Source organism: Triticum aestivum, chromosome 4D (assembly GCF_018294505.1).
Source record: "Triticum aestivum cultivar Chinese Spring chromosome 4D, IWGSC CS RefSeq v2.1, whole genome shotgun sequence".
Taxonomy (NCBI): domain Eukaryota; kingdom Viridiplantae; phylum Streptophyta; class Magnoliopsida; order Poales; family Poaceae; genus Triticum; species Triticum aestivum.
The window spans coordinates 169,410,378-169,427,500 of NC_057805.1; the positions used below are offsets into that span (position 1 = coordinate 169,410,378).

Genomic DNA, 17,123 nt, shown 5'->3' on the forward strand with positions numbered 1-17,123 from the left:
GGTAGCTCCATATTGAAATTATTTGATACTCCAGTATTATTAGGATAAGGTAATCTACGAGCATAGCCATTATTTTTCCAGCTGGAATTGTAGCTATTGCGAGCAATAATATTCACATCACTAACTTCTTCATTTGTGATGGCATTCACATTTACTTCTTCTTTACCTTTTATGACGGAGATAAGTTCACCAAGCTTGGCTGTCAACTCTGTATTGCTTTCTTCAATTGCATTCAATCATTTGGTGGAAGTTCTTTCAACATGCCATTGGGCATTGTTTTCTTGCGTATCATTAAGTAGATTCTTGACATCATCTATGGGCTTTCCCATGATTTTTCCTCCTACAGCTGTATCAAGCATAGTTTTTGACATAGTATTTAAACCATTATAAAACATATGAAGGAGTAACCATTCTTCCATTCCATGGTTGGACAGTTCTTACGGCTTTCTTCATTCTATCCCACGCAAGCGCTAGTGGCTCATGTTCTTCCTGCTTGAACCTGTAATCTGAGAACGAAGTTGCATAATTTTTGCAGGTGGACAAAACTTAGATAAAAGTTTGCTGCAACAATCAGCCCATGAAGTTATACTGCCTCTAGGTAAAGCTAGAAGCCATTTGTTTGCTTTTCATCTCAAGGAGAAAGGAAATAGACGCACTTTAAAACATCAGGGGCACAATCTCTAATGCGTGTCATGTTGCACAATTCAATAAAATTATGCAAGTGCATATCGGCATCTTCAGAAGCAAAGCCTCCAAATTGGTCTTGTTGAACCATGAAAACTAAGTCGAATGCAGGTCGTCAATCTCCTTTGACAAAACAAGGCCAAGGTGGTTTGCACCACTTCGAGGCAGCCCGGCTGATGGAGGCCGGCTACGAGCGGATTCAGGTAGAGAGGCTTCGTTGAACTAGTTTTCAACCACGACGACCGGAAATGATATGCAACTCAGATATGGCCAAGGTGCGGCCGACCTTGAAAATCGATTCACGGGCTACTGATGGTGTCCCGATCCATAGGTCTCTCACCACGTCGGTTCCAGGCCAAGTGGGCCGTGCTGAGTACCCCTAGGTTGTTCCATCATAGGCCACATCGGGCGGTCCATGACACGTTATGTTAAGACTCCAGATGACTTGCAGTACTAGCCGAAGATGCCGGAGCCGTGGAGGACTCTACCTCAATCTCTTGGTATTCACATGTACTTTATACACACCCTTTATCGCAATATATATTGCCTCGCTCGTGAGGGGCCAAACCTAGATAAAAACTCGCCTCATATTACCGTCCAACCTAATCCCCTAGCCCGGATACCCTCAAAGGGATTTACCAAAATCATCTCCGACACCAGATTACTCAAAAAAGAAAAGCGGGTTCTTTGATGTAGCTACCGTTTATGAGATTGTTTTGATATAGTTATCATGTTTTAGAAAATAATTAGCAGGTTCTTCAACATAGCTGTCAGATTGCTTTTTCTAATACACTTTAACAAATTCCACAGGTACCGATACACGTCCTGTCTTATAAACAAGTAATCAAAAGATAGGGCTGCTCACCTAATCAGTTGACTATAAATCATGTCCCATATCCCGAACTAGCGCCCAAAGATCTATGCTATCAATAGATGCATCAAATCTGTCACCAGCGACCTTATCCTCAACCCGACACCTGGTTCATCACAACCGGCATTTACTTCGCACCTTAGCACATCATTTTCTTTTCTCATGTTGCAACACATGGTCATATATGCTACTCCCTTCAATCAAAAATAAGTCACAGTTTTGAATTAAGGTTAGTTCTATCCATAATAAGTGTTGCAGTTTTGAATTAAGGTTAAACTAACCTTAGTTCAAAACTGCGACAATTATTTTGGATCGATGGGAGTAGTTATTAAAAATAAGAATTGCCCAACTCTTAACACGTCAGGGATACATATGTTCTAGTACATTGGTGCTATATATAGCCGGCGACCCGGAGCGTTAACAGCGGCGAAGGATAGTAAATTACTAATTGCGATGTTGGACTAGTAATAACAAAAGAAAAGGCCCTGGTGAGGCTTCATCTACCATATATGTATATATATTAGGAAGGAGGGTGTTGTAGTCCCCTCCGTCGCCAGCATACTTGCTTCATACACTCAGTAGTACATGAGCTGCTGCTGCTGTTGCTGCTGCTGCTGCTGCTGAGGGTTGACACTCTGGAAGCTCCCGTCAAAGATGGCCTGGCTGGCGCCGGTGCCCATACCCATCGCGGCCTGCCTCAGGGCGGCGACCTGACCCATCAGGGCCGGGTTGGCAGCCATCTTGCTCAGAGCAAGGGATCGCTCGTAGGAGATGAGGTCAACTGCTGACACGCCAGGGGTGTATGGCGCTAATGCCGGAGGAGGCAGAGGCGCAGATGCTGTCCCTGGTGGAGTTGGTTTGCTTCCCCAAGAGCACTGCATGATATGGAAAGTCAATCACTAAAACCCTTTTATCCTCTGTTACGTCCAAGGAACTAAGGTAACCAAGAGAAATGGAATTCATTGGTGGGGATGTCATTGTCTAAAGAGAGTACCTTGATCTGCCTCCCGCCAATAAGTTGGCCATTACCCGTCTGTATTGCTCGTGCAGCTTCTTCATGGGTACTATATCTCACAAAGCCAAATCCTTTATCGCGTGTTACACGGACCTCCTCAATTGACCCAGCCCCAAGTAAATGGAAAAATCGATGCACATCATTGCTGTTGATCTAATAAACAGAATTGACTAGTGATGAGCAAACACTATGCATAACCAAAAAAGAACAATGCAAAAGAACAGGAATCAAGAAAGTACATCATGGGGAAGATTGCCAACATAAACAGTTGTATACTGTGGGTTATTTTCAGGACCATCTTCATTTGCATTCTCCTTGCCAGCCTCTGTAAAACAGGAACAATGAAATTACTTCGCTAGTCGTAGTTACCACAAAAGATTTCACAAGGTTATGTAGCTAGATTCTGTGAGAAGCAAATATTATTTTAATTCCTATTCTGCTAAGGATTAAGACTGGAACCCAAATGTTGAAGTGGAGTTCGCAAATGTAACAGACTATGAAGTAAATTCAACTCCAAGGGTAATAAATAAAGATTAGAAACCTAAACTCCCACAATAATGATAACTAATAGTTCAACTTGTTGCTAGCCGATTGTTCCATATCATATAACCTTAAATTAAAACAAATACCTAAGGAACAAGTGCATATAGATTCACCTGATGAGCCGTTTATCAACTCCACCACACCCTTGGAGTCTGTACTTTGCTTCTCTTCACCAGCATTAGCGCCCTTCGTTGCCCAATTGCAACGAATTTGGCGGTTGCCAAGCCACTTTCCTGAACACAAGAAAAACAAACATACATTATCATCACATCACTGAAGCTGATTTGTTAACTCCAGAATTAGACATAGTCAACAATAAGCAACAGGGAGCGCACCATTCAATTCATTTATGGAAGTTTGTGCATCCTGTCAATGAATAACAAAGGAAGATGATGAAGAGCAGTTCATATAAACTCAAACATTAGTTCTGAGTCCAGACTAATGTTTTAAGTTGCCATGGTGACACTACCTGCTGATTCCTAAAAGAAACGAAACCAAACCCTCTGGATCGTCCAGTCTGCTGATCCCACATAACTCTAGCATCTCTGCACAAGTTACCAAGCTAAAGTGGTAAGGCAGAATATACTGTACAAATGGGATGAAGTACACAGAGCTATGTAACACTTACGAACAGGTAGAATATGCCGAGAAAAAAGCAAACAAAGCAGCATCCGTAACCTCAGGGCAAAGATCCCCGACGAAGATGTTAAAATGACCTGCAAGAATAAACAGCCAGACAAGATCTCAGTTATAACAGTCTCACATCTAAAAGGATGCACATACACTGGAAAAAAAACAAGTATATATAATGGAACATTTAGACCATATTTCAGTACCAGACCTGATGTATCCTCTCTCTGGGTACTTGCGTATGCCCAATTGACTTTTATTGGCTGGCCAAACCTGGTTATCCAGTATTATAAGAAATGTTAATGTAGAACATGGGACACTGCATTAATATCTGTTTATAGATAATTAATATTGAAAGAAAACACTTACAGTTGTCTACCGTTGAGAGACACAATAGCAAGTGCAGCATATCTACGGTCATAATAGTCAACAAAACCAAAAGATGACTGCGAGATGATAAGAACAAAGATGGATAAAATATTAACAGAAACAATATGACTAATTCAGCATTAGCTGTTCTACAACGAATTGTAGTGGTGAACTAAGTAAATAACACAAACAAAAATGCAGCACGCTTTTTTTCAAGAGATAGAAGACGGCATCACTAAAATATCAAGTTAATAGTCCTAACAAGAGGCCAAATGAGTTATTTATCTACCTATCCCATGTGAGCATTTGTTAATTGTACACCGTCAGTCAACATCAGAAAGCTTCCTTGCAGGAAGTTGCTCAGGACTGGGTTTGATGGCATTTATCTACCATGCCAATTCAAACAAATAGTCCAAAACAGTCCCTTACAGCTTTCACACAGTAGGGTTCTGAGATCCAAAAATAAACACTGTTAAACCAACAAATCAAACATTGACTATTGATACCATAAATCCTTCTGTCTGAGAGCATGCATTGCGGATGGCAGTCTACATCATGCCAGAATACAACACACAGCATTATCTGATACTCCCTCTGTAAACTAATATAAGAGTGTTTAGATCACTAAAATAGTGATCTAAACGCTCTTATATTAGTTTACGGAGGGAGTACTATTGAATAAATGCCTTAAACTTACACCAAATACAAAGTACGAAAATGGCATATATTTTTAAAGAGCACAAGTTACCTTTTCTTTCCTGATGAGCTTACACCCTTCAACTGGACCAATACTCTGGAAAACTTCATGCAGTAGTGAATCTGTGACTTGAAGATGGATGTTGCCAACATACCTATTCAGAATAATAATGTTGAGTAGTGAGTAACATAAGGAAACTAGTTAGATGCCTGTGCTACGCAACGGAATCACAAAAGATCAGGTGAGAATTGTTTACTTAAGTGTCATGATCCTACTGAACAATAAAAGACAGACATTATTCGAAGTGATGCCATATTGTTGATAAGTACACATTTAGCAAAATCAAACATGTGGATTCCGACCGATGAACCCCCTCGTCCAAGCCAAACATTTTCTTCTCAATTTTCACCTTGCAGAAGACTTGTTGTTCTGCTTATCCCGCTTCCTCATTGTTGTTCCATAATCCATATTAAGGGGACAGAGAACATGTGCCAAATACAAAATCTGTCCACACACATTTGGCAATTACGACGACCCCAGCCAGCTTTTGGTTAGCACAGGATCCACCACCAGTCAGCACCCCATTAACTGCTACAGCAATATTTTAGTCCCATTCGCCAAGCATAGTATGCCCTTCTTTTAGTTGTTTGCTCAAAATATTTGTGCCAAAAATATTTGAATTATATGTATATAAAAGATGTGAGTGCACATGTATGTACATAAAAAAACATTAGTATCGGACCACTTGTAGCTTTCTTACATCATCAACCAGGTTTCTGCAAAGAAATTATTGATAACAGACAAAGGAAACAAATATCCAGGATGTGGCTTAAAAATTTGGATATTTCTCCACATATGCACAACCTAAAGTCAACAGAAGCAATGAACATAGAGAAAAAATAAGACATAACTAACAAAGAAGTGACACTATATCAGAAAGTAAGGAATGCAGAATTAACAGGACAAACACTGCAGCCACAACATTTTGCAATGATAATTAGCTACATGCATATGTCAATGATGAAAATGATAAAATAGGCAGGTCAACAACTATGAACGGTAATAGAGCTGTCGTACTTGCGTGCTCTTGAGAAATGCCACTAAAAAGGTTTCAGGTTTTGACAGGTCAACAACTATGGGCTCCAGCATGTCGCCATTGTAGGCGAAGAACCTGTAGTAGCTGGCCCGTCGCGTACTGATGAGGCTCCGCACGTAGAGGTCGCACACAGCCTAGCGCCCGTCCCGGCGCCCGCTACAGCCAGCTCGTCCGCTTGCTGTCGCGCTCACTGTCCATTGGGGTGGGGGTCAGGCAAAACAGCTTGGAGAATGGACGATGCAGCACAGAAGCTCGGTTGCTCGATTATTTTTCTATTTTACAGGTAGAAGACACGGCCGGAGCGGACGCGCTTGAACAGGGGCAGTTGGAAGCTGTGCACGCGGCGGGCCGTTCAAGACCTGCTTAGGACGGCAAGCACGGCTGCTTGAGAGCATGGCGGACGCTGGCGCCGTAAGGACCCGAATGCCCCCAATCAATTTCCTCTGATTTCTCCCCAATCGCTGCTCCATGTCGCCGGCTGCCGACGCCTTCGTTGCTCCCGGCCAACGCCTCTCAGCTGCTCCCGACCATCTGCCTTGGTCGATCTCCATCTCCTGGGCACCCCGTGCTGCTGCCGCTCGGTAGGTGGTACGCGCCGACGAGATTGAACCAGAGCACTCGTCGGCATTGCCTCTCGGCCATCACGACACCGTACTGTGGTCATCTTCCCCGACCTTGACGACCGCCGCCGCACACCAAACTCTCACACAACTACGACGATGCAAGAAGTGTGTACCCGCCACCAGCACCTCCTCAACTCCAGCGCTCGCGGGAAAAGAGAGGTGAGGGGCTGGCGGCGAGGAAATTTGGCGGGGTTCTAGAATAATCTGTTTCGCAGGAGAAGGAGAAACCTCTAGACTACCCGTGTTTTGGTCGTTGGCTCGGCATAACACGTCTCAGTTTCAATCTCAGCCTCAGATTCCAGATCGGACGGTACATATAGCCCGAAGGCAGGCACACCATCATCACCAACTCGCATTTTTTTAGAAGTAGAGACGATGTGCAGTTTGATGTAAAAATAAGCAGAAGAGAACTTGATACATGTCATCAGGCAGTCCTAGAACATATTCAGTTTGGAGTTTACTATAAGAGACAGAGCACACATTTTACAAAGAAGTATCGTGTTTTGTACAATTTATATTTAATTTCAGTAAGACGGCACGAGATAACTGGAAGGTTCAAATAAACCACTTACACACTGCGGCATGTGCTTGAATCAAACCCAGGAGGCAGGTTCCCACTAACGATGGGCTCTATCTGCAAAATTACAGGTGTCACAAGCAAAGAATACAGCCCTAACATTTTGAAAGGAAAAGAAGAGCCAAACAAACAGTAGAAGTGAAAATATGTGATATCAAAAATCAAAATCAAACAAAAAAATACGAATGCAATAAGGTATGCAATGAAGACCAAGCTAGACCCCTAGTCCAGAGGACACGTGATTCAGGAACGCTGTACAGATCTACAATATGTCGCTGCATGCATGATTCCCCAAATGAGCATTGCAGAAAGGCCAATGTCTAGTTTTCCTGTGGATTTCTTGCAGTTACTGAATTACGTGCAGAGACAAGCTGAAAGAAATCACTGTACAATACTACCAACATGTAAAGACACACTTAACTGTACTCAGTGAAAGGCAGTACTTGCAGTGTTGCACTATTGGAAAACGCATCTACTCTGAACATGTTTACCAGAACTTTGCACAACTGACTCTTAGAGATGCAAACGGATTCACTAACTAGCACTTGGAACAGCTGCATGTGTAAGAAACAATGTCATGCAAGTATTAATACTCCCTCCGATCCATATTATTTGTCGCTCAAACGGATGTATCTAGTTGTATTTCAGTGCTAGATACATCCGTTTGAGCAACAAGTAATATGGATCAGAGGGAGTAGAATAAATGCAGTTCAGCATTAATGCAACCTATGCACTAAAACTCAAAATTGGAGTACCCTCTGGACTGACAAACAGGATGAAAGAAGGAAAAGGAATGAGCATAACTATGGTACATTCACATTTCAGTCACCACTAAATGTGCACTTATTTATGATCAGAGACAACCAAAACATAACCCACATCTCTAAATGGTGACTTGTTTAGCAGTCACCAGACAAATTTCACCTGACCTTCAGAGACACTACGAGCTCATTCACAGTTCTCACTGCATATTTTCCACTTCACATTTAAGAAACTAACAAGTATTTAGCACTATGGCGCTTACAATATCACATAAACTCTAGCACAAACATATTTATCTCACTATTGTCACTCATTAAACCTGCCCGTAATCTTAATTGTAAATCACAACCACATGCACCTAATTCCACGCGGCGTACTCAAGCATAACTCCTCTAAACAGTAGTGAAGTAGCTACTTAGCTTAGAATACCAGAGAAGATGTGAAATCCACTCAGAAACGACCCGGTCTGATCAAAACCCTAATTCGACAAACAATACAAAAGACAAAATCAAGTTTTCCCCACGAGCAAGCTCACAACGAAGAGAACCGACGAAATGAAAAATCGAACAGTGAAGCAACCAAATCCCCACCATTTGAACCGAATAACCAAACCGAGAGACTCCAACCCTAGAACACGGAGCCATGTCAGCGAAACCCCTAGCTGTCACCGACACCGCGGGAGACCAACCCCCCCCCCCCCCCCCCCCTGAACCCCGGACACCTCCAGAGGCCACCGACCCGGCGCAGACGAAAGCGATCGAGCAAGGAGTAATCACGGGGGAGCAAGATAAGGAGCCAACATGCGGCGCGGCAAGGAGACCCGGGTGCGCGTGGTGCGGCGGGAACATGGGCGGCACCGCGGCCGCCGCCTGCTGCTGCTGCTGGTGCTGGTGCATGAGCAGAGCCTGCTGCATCATCTGCTGCTGCTGCTGCGCCGCTACCGCCGCCGCCTGCTTCATCCTCTGCTGCATGGCGATCGATCCCCGGCCCGTAGTCCCGGGTCAGGGAGATCGATTATTAGGGTTTGGGTCGGGGATTAATCCAACCCAAACTCGACGAAGAAGAAATATCGAAATGGAAAAAAGAAAAGGAGAAGAAAAAAAGGAAGGAAAAAAATAGAGAAAAAAAACACCCTCGAAGCCGAGGGAGGAAGTGAAGAGGAGCGAGGTGAGACCGTGAGAGTGGGGGTGGGCGAGCAGGGGAAGAAAAGGGATATTTTCTTCCTGAAAACAGAACACCTCCTAAATTGTACTCCCTCCGTTCAGAATTATGTGTCGCATAAATGGATAGAAATGGACGTATCTAGAATAAAAATAAGTCTAGATACATCCACTTCGCCGACAAGTATTTCCGGGCGGAGGGAGTACGAGTTCGCATATAAGTTCATAGTCGAGTGGGGCATGGAAGAGAGCTTTGTGCGCGAACTGAGACAATGATTGGTGCAAGGCTATTTATGCAATTTACGAAACACCTAATGGTGTACATGGTAAATTCTCTTGTCTGCGGAGCACGGGCGCTGCGGTGGAACGGGTGGGAAGACCCGGTGTTCGTGCGCCCAATGGAACGGCCAACAAACGAGGGTCGGGCGGTAGGGCAAGAGAGCCAAGGCCAGGAGGGCGGGTCGCCCCGGTGTTTGTGGACGAGAAACACGGAAAGAGTTGTCAGGATCTGCTACGTGTCAGAAGTCTCCGCACCCCCGTGCGCTCGGTTCCTGGGTATTTACCGGCCGAGCAGACTGCACAATAATGCATACGATTTCTTTCTATCTCTGATATTTTTTCACAAAACTTATAATCTATTCATCTTCAATCAATCATGACAGTACGACAAACACCAGAAGTAATACATGCGTGCATATTTGTCTCATCTCTCGTGACTAAGAAATCGATCTAGGTCTGGACGCCATCGCCGGTTGTGGCACTGCCACAGTGCCGGCGTTAACCACCCCTACGGGACCATGGCTCCATGAGTCTCCCTTGACTTCATGTTTGAAGGCTGCATGACTACAACGTGAGGTTTTCAGCTCCCTCGACCTGGCAGCTAGGGATTTAATCTCTACCCGGCGAAGTGATCGTGGGCGTACTTCTAGTCTCTCCTCGACTTTGATGGCGGTAGGTTTTTCTCTCCTTCCCTGGCTTGCTGGCAGCGAGGTAGAGTTTTCTTTGAATATGTGATTCTTTTGGCGGGAGTAATGAAAATAGTATGTTGGAACTGCCGTGGCATGGCCAGTACAGCGGCAATAAGGGTTCTTTTGGATATCCAAAAGCAATGGGGCCGGATGTGTTTTTTCTGTCTGAAACACATCTGAACATAGTTAGGGTGGAAAAGTTGATGAGAAAATTAAAGATGGATCATGTTGAAGTGGTAGAGAGTGTTGGGGCTAGTGGTGGCCTCTCCTTTGGCGCAACCCTTGTGTGCTAGAGGTGATGAGCAAAACCAAGAATTGTATTGATGTAAAGGTGGGAACTTCACCGGATGAAATTTGGAGGCTAACGGGGTTCTATGAAGAACCAGGATGGGAAGACAAAACTCGGACATGGGATTATCTTCGAGGCCTATACCTTCGGGCATCTCTCCCCTAGGTTGTTATAGGCGATTTTAATGAGATTCTGTACTCCCACGAGAAAGAGGGTGGTGCTCCTCGTCCAGTCCGTATGATGCAAAACTTTCGAGGCACTCTAGTTGATTGCGAGCTAAATGACATGGGCTTCACCGGAGAGCAGTTTACTTGGAGGCGACGATGTATTAGGGAATGTCTAGATCGTGCAGCGTGTAAAGAAGGATTTCATGGCTTGTTTGCTAATGCAATTATTACCAATGTGCCACACTTGAAGCCTGGTCATCGAACGTTAGTTTTGGAGGCTGAGGGGGATTCGAACATCATTCGACAACAAGGACAGCGACATCAGCAGTTTGAGGCACGTTGGTTTAAGGAGGATGGCATGGTTGATAGGGTGACTGTGCACGGTCGCGTACCCTAGGCAATCTAATTTTTGTAGAGCGAATAACATCGGTCCATAAAGAACTTCACGACTGGGATAGAACGGTGCTGAAATCCCCTCAACGCCGTCTAAAAAATCTAAAGGATGAGTTGGAAAAATTGCGATCGGGCCCTCTCACTGACGAGTCGGTAGATCAGCAAAGGCATTTGCTAATTGAAATCGAGGAAGCTATGGAAAAGGAAGAAATCTATTGGGTTCAGAGGGCTCACGCGAACTGGCTCAAGTTCGGCGACTAGAACACAAACTTTTTCAATAATTTTGCTTTAGCAGGAAAAAAGAGGAATTTTATTCGGCGTCTAATGGATGCTAATCATGATTAGAAGGAAGATAATGAGGCCATGAATGAGGGTGTCCCGGACTATGGGGTCCTCGGGCTGTCGGCCTATCTTTCATGGGCCAGGCTGGCGGGCTGCTCGTGATTCATCAATGGAAGGCCAGACTATAGGCGACCCCGTGCTCCAGAAGGAAACCTTCGAAGACTTGGCGTATCCTCCAAGTCTAGTTAGCGTAATCGGCATATTTATCACCGGATGGTAACCAACCATATGTAACCCTAGGTACCCCTGGTGTCTATATAAACCAGAGGGCTAGACCGTATAAAAGAGGAACCATCACTATCATATCCACCTAGGGTTTAGTTCATCCGATCTCGTGGTAGATCAACTCTTTAATTGCCATACTCATACATTAATACAATCAAGCAGGACGTGGCGTTTTACCTCCTCGAGAGGGCCTGAACCCGGGTAAAAGTTGTCTCCATGTTCCCTGTTACCCATCGATCCAAGATCCACAGCTCGGGACCCCCTACCCGAGATCCACCAGTTTTGACACTGACATTGGTGCTTTCATTGAGAGTTCTGTTGGCGGATCGTCAGGGAGCAATGGCTCGCCTAGTCGCCAGCAACAACATCCGCAGAGAGACGTCTTCATTCCCAGCCAGCTCTTCGCATTCGGAAGTATCATGCTACACGCTGATCCGACTGGCCACCTCAGCCGGATCGACAGCTTCGGTCCCGGGCAGGAGATCAGGTTTGGAAACCTAAAGTTCCTTACTGACTCCCGGGGAGACCTTGTCCTTGCAGGGTTCTCAGCTTCACCTGAAGGACCCACAAACCCTGAAGCTTTAACTTCATGTACGACTCACCCCGCTACCAGGTTGGCCGCCACCCCGGATCCGGCTTCAAACTTGGACCCAATCTCTATGCTCGATGGTCCAGGATCAGCCTCGGCCGAGCAAGGCCCCAGGGCGACTTCGAACGCTCCCAACGTATCAACGCTGCAAATTAACCCCGAGCATTCCCAAAACATGGATCCGACAAATCTCCCGCTATGAAACGGGATACTAGATCGGATCCAGGCCATGGGGATCACCGTCAGCCAGTCCTCAATCTATGATCGGATCGGACTTAAAGCCAACGACAGGGAAATTTATATCTCGCCCGTCACCCACTTCGTCGCCACTGTCGAAGACTTGGCCGAGGACTCGCCCCTACTACCTTTGGAGCCAAGAACGGATGGGACGCAAACCTTCTATCATCTTGCCCCGTCCTCTAGCTCGGACTCTGACCTCCGCTCCGGAGAAAGCCCAAAGCCTAAGTCCGATTTAGCACACGGCCTTGAGCCTACACAACTGTGCCCAGCTGAGAATCCGGACCCAGAGCCCGGCACGTCGGATTCCACGTCGGCCCAAGACTCGGCCACTAAGACTCCAGTCTCACACCCTGTTGGGACTAAATTTTTCCTCCCCCCCCCCCCACATTGAGTACTCTCCAAGTAACTCAGGGCGACTCGACATATGGGGTTTAATATATGTAAAGCAACAGCCCGGAGAAACAGTCCGACAGTTTTGGACTAGATTCCTCCTTGTCAAAAACAAGATAGCGAACTGCTGTAGCCAGGAAGTTTTGGCGACCTTCTAGCATAACTGCTAAGCCAAAAGCATCCTAAACGCCCTTGCCCGTCGCCACGTTCAAAACTTCTCTAAGCTATCAAATTTGTTGTGCAAATACTGCACCATGGAGGATGCTTGGCAGGCTCAGCAAGAGGAGTCAATCCATGCCGAGGAATCCAGACGAGCTTGGACGAAGCGCACGCACTCTTGCCAGTCAGTTAAATATCAGCCGTCAGAGAAAAAGAAGAAACCCCTGGCAGGATCCAGAACGGTCCTTGGTGAACCACTAGACAAATTGTACCCTATACACTCTGTCATGCTTAATACAAACCCAACCCACAACCTTCGAGCTTCCTGGGTGGTCAGGCAAGTTGCCAAAAGTGGAGAGGCCATCCTCAGAGGCTCACACCCAAACAGAGGACCAACAATGCCCTTGGATGACAACGCTGAGATCCTTATGATCTACGAGACGTATTCCTCAACAAACCAGAGGAAACGAGCCCTTCGAGAGCTCGGTCAAATACACCATGTGGCAGCAACGGACTCATGGACAGACACACCCATCACCTTTGGAGAAGGAGACTCGCCGAGGTCCCGCCCTATCTGAGCACCTGCAGCCCTCGTCCTCGACCCCATAGTGGACGGATTTCGACTCCATAAAGTACTAATGGATGGCAACAGTGGGTTAAACCTCATTTACGAGGACACCTTGGACAAAATGCAGTTCGATAGATCTCGCATCGAACAAAGTTACACCACCTTTCGAGGGATCATCCCTGGAGAAGAGGCACGCTGCACTGGCCAAGTTACTCTCGATGTAGTATTCGGATCTCTCGAGAACTATCGATCCGAGAAATTACTCTTCCATAATGGTTACTACGCCTTATTAGGGCATGATGCATTCACACGATTCCATGTTGTACCACATTCCGGGTATATGAAACTCAAGATGCCAGGGCCTAATGGCGTGATCATAATAACAAGTGATCCGGACAGAGGTTTTCGGGCCGAGAACAAAATAGCATCGCTTGTCCTCAAGGCACTATCAGAGGCCCTCATAGCTGAGGAATTAACCGCGCTCTGTTCAACCATGGATAAAGACGATGTCATCCTCGGCAGAAGGCCCAAATCTACATCTTTCAAGCCAGCAGACGAAATAGTCAAATTTCAAGTGCATCCAACGGACCCTAACAAGACAACATCCATTAGAGCACAGCTGGACCTCGTGGTCGATGAGGCATTGTGACAATTTTTGCACGAAAATTGTGACATCTTTGCCCGACATCCTTCAGATATGCCTGGCATCCCACCAAGTCTAGCCGAGCATAGCCTGAAATAATTAAAGGCTTCAAGCCAGTCAAACATGCGCTCTGCAGATTTTCCGAACCCAAGCGTCAGGCCACGGGGGAGGAACTAGCAAAGTTGCTCGAAGCTGGATTCATCAGGGACATCAAACACCCCTGGCCGTCCCACCACGCTCCCCTGCCGCACCCCACGACCTGTCGCATGCCCGTCGACGCCCGCGCGTGCCCCTGGCCTCTGCCCGCATCGCTCTCGCCCGCTCTCGCCCACGGGCGCGAAGGGCGAAGCTCACCGCCGCTACACATCGGCCCCCGCCCGCCCCTGCTCTCCCCTGCGTGCACCCACACCCCACCGCTCTAGCCTTGCTTGCCGCTACTCGCCACTCCCGTCGGGCTCCCCAGCGCCCCAGGCCGTGAGCCCCTGCCCGCCGTGGATTTGCCTTTGCCTCGCTGCGTCCTTCTTCACCCGCAGCCGTCCCCGACCGACCGCACCGCTATCGACCGCGCCGCCCTCGCGCGCCTCAGCTGTCGGCCGCCTCCACCGCCACTGCAGACCGTGTCCCGCGCGCCTGGAGTCACCTCTGACCATGGCCTGGCTGCGCCCACGGCACGCCCACGCAGCGTCTTCCAACCTCCCCCCACGCATGCAGCCGCCGCTAGTGCTGCTGCGTGCCTGCTTTGCTGCTCGTTGCCGTTGCGCTGCGGCCGCTGTTGTTCCTTGCTGAGCCGCCACCGCCGGAGCTTCTCGCCGTGGCCGCCGACCCTCCTCTGTGAGGCCGCGTGTGATACGTCTCCAACGTATCTATAATTTTTGATTGCTTCATGCTATATTATATTCTCTTTTGGATGATTAATGGGCTTTATTATACACTTTTATATTATTTTTGGGACTAACCTATTAACCGGAGGCCCAGCCCAGAATTGCTGTTTTTTGCCTATTTTAGTGTTTCGCAGAAAAAGAATATCAAACGGAGTCCAAACGGAATGAAACCTTCGGGAATGTGATTTTTGGAACGAACGTGATCCAGAGGACTTGGACCCTACGTCAAGAAAGCTACCAGGAAGGCACGAGGTAGGGGGCGTGCCAACCCCCCCAGGCGCGCCCTCCACCCTCGTGGGGCCCACGTTGCTCCATCGACGTACTTCTTCCTCCTATATATACATACGTACCCCCAAACCAACAGAAGCATCCACGAAAACCTAATTCCACCGCCCCAACCTTCTATACCCGTGAGATCCCATCTTGGGGCCTTTTCCGGCGTCCTGCCGGAGGGGGCATTGATCACGGAGGGCTTCTACATCAATACCACAGCCTCTCCGATGATGTGTGAGTAGTTTACCTCAGACCTTCGGGTCCATAGTTATTAGCTAGATGACTTCTTCTCTCTCTTTGGATCTCAATACAAAGTTCTCCACGATCCTCGTGGAGATCTATTCGATGTAATCTTCTTTTGCGGTGTGTTTGTTGAGACCGATGAATTGTGGGTTTATGATCAAGTTTATCTATGAACAATATTTGAATCTCCTCTGAATTCTTTTATGTATGATTGGTTATCTTTGCAAGTCTCTTTGAATTATCAGTTTGGTTTGCCCTACTAGATTGATCTGTCTTGCAATGGGAGAAGTGCTTAGCTTTGGGTTCAATCTTGCGGTGTCCTTTCCCAGTGACAGTAGGGGCAGCAAGGCACGTATTGTATTGTTGCCATCGAGGATAACAAGATGGGGTTTATATCATATTGCATGAGTTTATCCCTCTACATCATGTCATCTTACTTAAAGCGTTACTCTGTTCTTTTGAACTTAATACTCTAGATGCATGCTGGATAGCGGTCGATGTGTGGAGTAATAGTAGTAGATGCCGGCAGGAGTCGGTCTACTTGTCGCGGACGTGATGCCTATATACATGATCATACCTAGATATTCTCATAACTATGCTCAATTCTGTCAATTGCTCAACAGTAATTTGTTCACCCACCGTAATACTTATGCTCTCGAGAGAAGCCACTAGTGAAACCTATGGCCCATGGGTATATTTTCCATCATATTAATCTTCCAACACTTAGCTATTTTTATTGCCTTTTATTTTACTTTGCATCTTTATCATAAAAATACCAAAAATATTATCTTATCATATCTATTAGATCTCACTCTTGTAAGTGACCGTTGAGGGATTGACAACCCCTTTATCGCGTTGGTTGCGAGGTTCTTGTTTGTTTGTGTAGGTGCGAGGGACTCGTGCGTGGTCTCCTACTGGATTGATACCTTGGTTCTCAAAAACTGAGGGAAATACTTACGCTACTTTACTGCATCACCCTTTCCTCTTGAAGGGAAAACCAACGCAGTGCTCAGGAGGTAGAAGAAGGATTTCTGGCGCCGTTGCCGGGGAGATCTACGCCAAGTCAAGACATACCAAGTACCCATCACAAACTTATCTCCCTCGCATTACATTATTTGCCATTTGCCTCTCGTTTTCCTCTCCCCCACTTCGCCCTTGCCGTTTTATTCGCCCTCCTCTTTTTCGCTCGCTTCTTGTTTGCTCAGGTGTTGGATTGCTTGCTTGTCATGATGGCTCAAGATAATACTAAATTGTGTGACTTTACCAATACCAACAACAATGATTTTCTTAGCACTCCGATTGCTCCTCTTACCGATACTGAATCTTGTGAAATTAATGCTGCTTTGTTGAATCTTGTCATGAAAGATCAATTCGCCTGCCTTCCTAGTGAAGATGCCGCTACCCATCTAAATAGCTTCGTTGATTTGTGTGATATGCAAAAGAAGAAAGATGTGGACAATGATATTGTTAAGTTGAAGCTATTTCCTTTTTCACTTAGAGATCGTGCTAAAGCTTGGCTTTCGTCTTTGCCTAAAAATAGTATTGATTCTTGGAATAAGTGCAAAGATGCTTTTATCTCTAAGTATTTTCCTCCCGCTAAAATCATCTCTCTTAGAAACGATATTATGAATTTTAAGCAACTTGATCATGAACATGTTGCACAAGCTTGGGAGAGGATGAAATTAATGATACGTAATTGCCCTACACATGGTTTGAATTTGTGGAT

At 46.1% G+C, this 17,123-nt stretch overlaps 1 protein-coding gene across 1 annotated transcript; it reads right to left on the reverse strand.

The window, feature by feature from the left end:
* Positions 1 to 1,880: 1,880 nt before the first annotated feature.
* LOC123097071 (oligouridylate-binding protein 1B) lies at positions 1,881 to 9,058 on the reverse strand. The gene is made up of 12 exons (XM_044518842.1): positions 8,668 to 9,058; positions 7,101 to 7,162; positions 4,861 to 4,963; positions 4,113 to 4,189; positions 3,955 to 4,016; positions 3,742 to 3,829; positions 3,583 to 3,658; positions 3,449 to 3,479; positions 3,227 to 3,346; positions 2,810 to 2,895; positions 2,550 to 2,723; positions 1,881 to 2,430 (listed from the first exon to the last, which is right to left on the reverse strand). The coding sequence occupies exons 1-12, from the start codon at positions 8,836 to 8,838 to the stop codon at positions 2,131 to 2,133; spliced, it is 1,350 nt and encodes a 449-aa protein (XP_044374777.1). The 5' UTR covers positions 8,839 to 9,058; the 3' UTR covers positions 1,881 to 2,130.
* Positions 9,059 to 17,123: the final 8,065 nt, after the last annotated feature.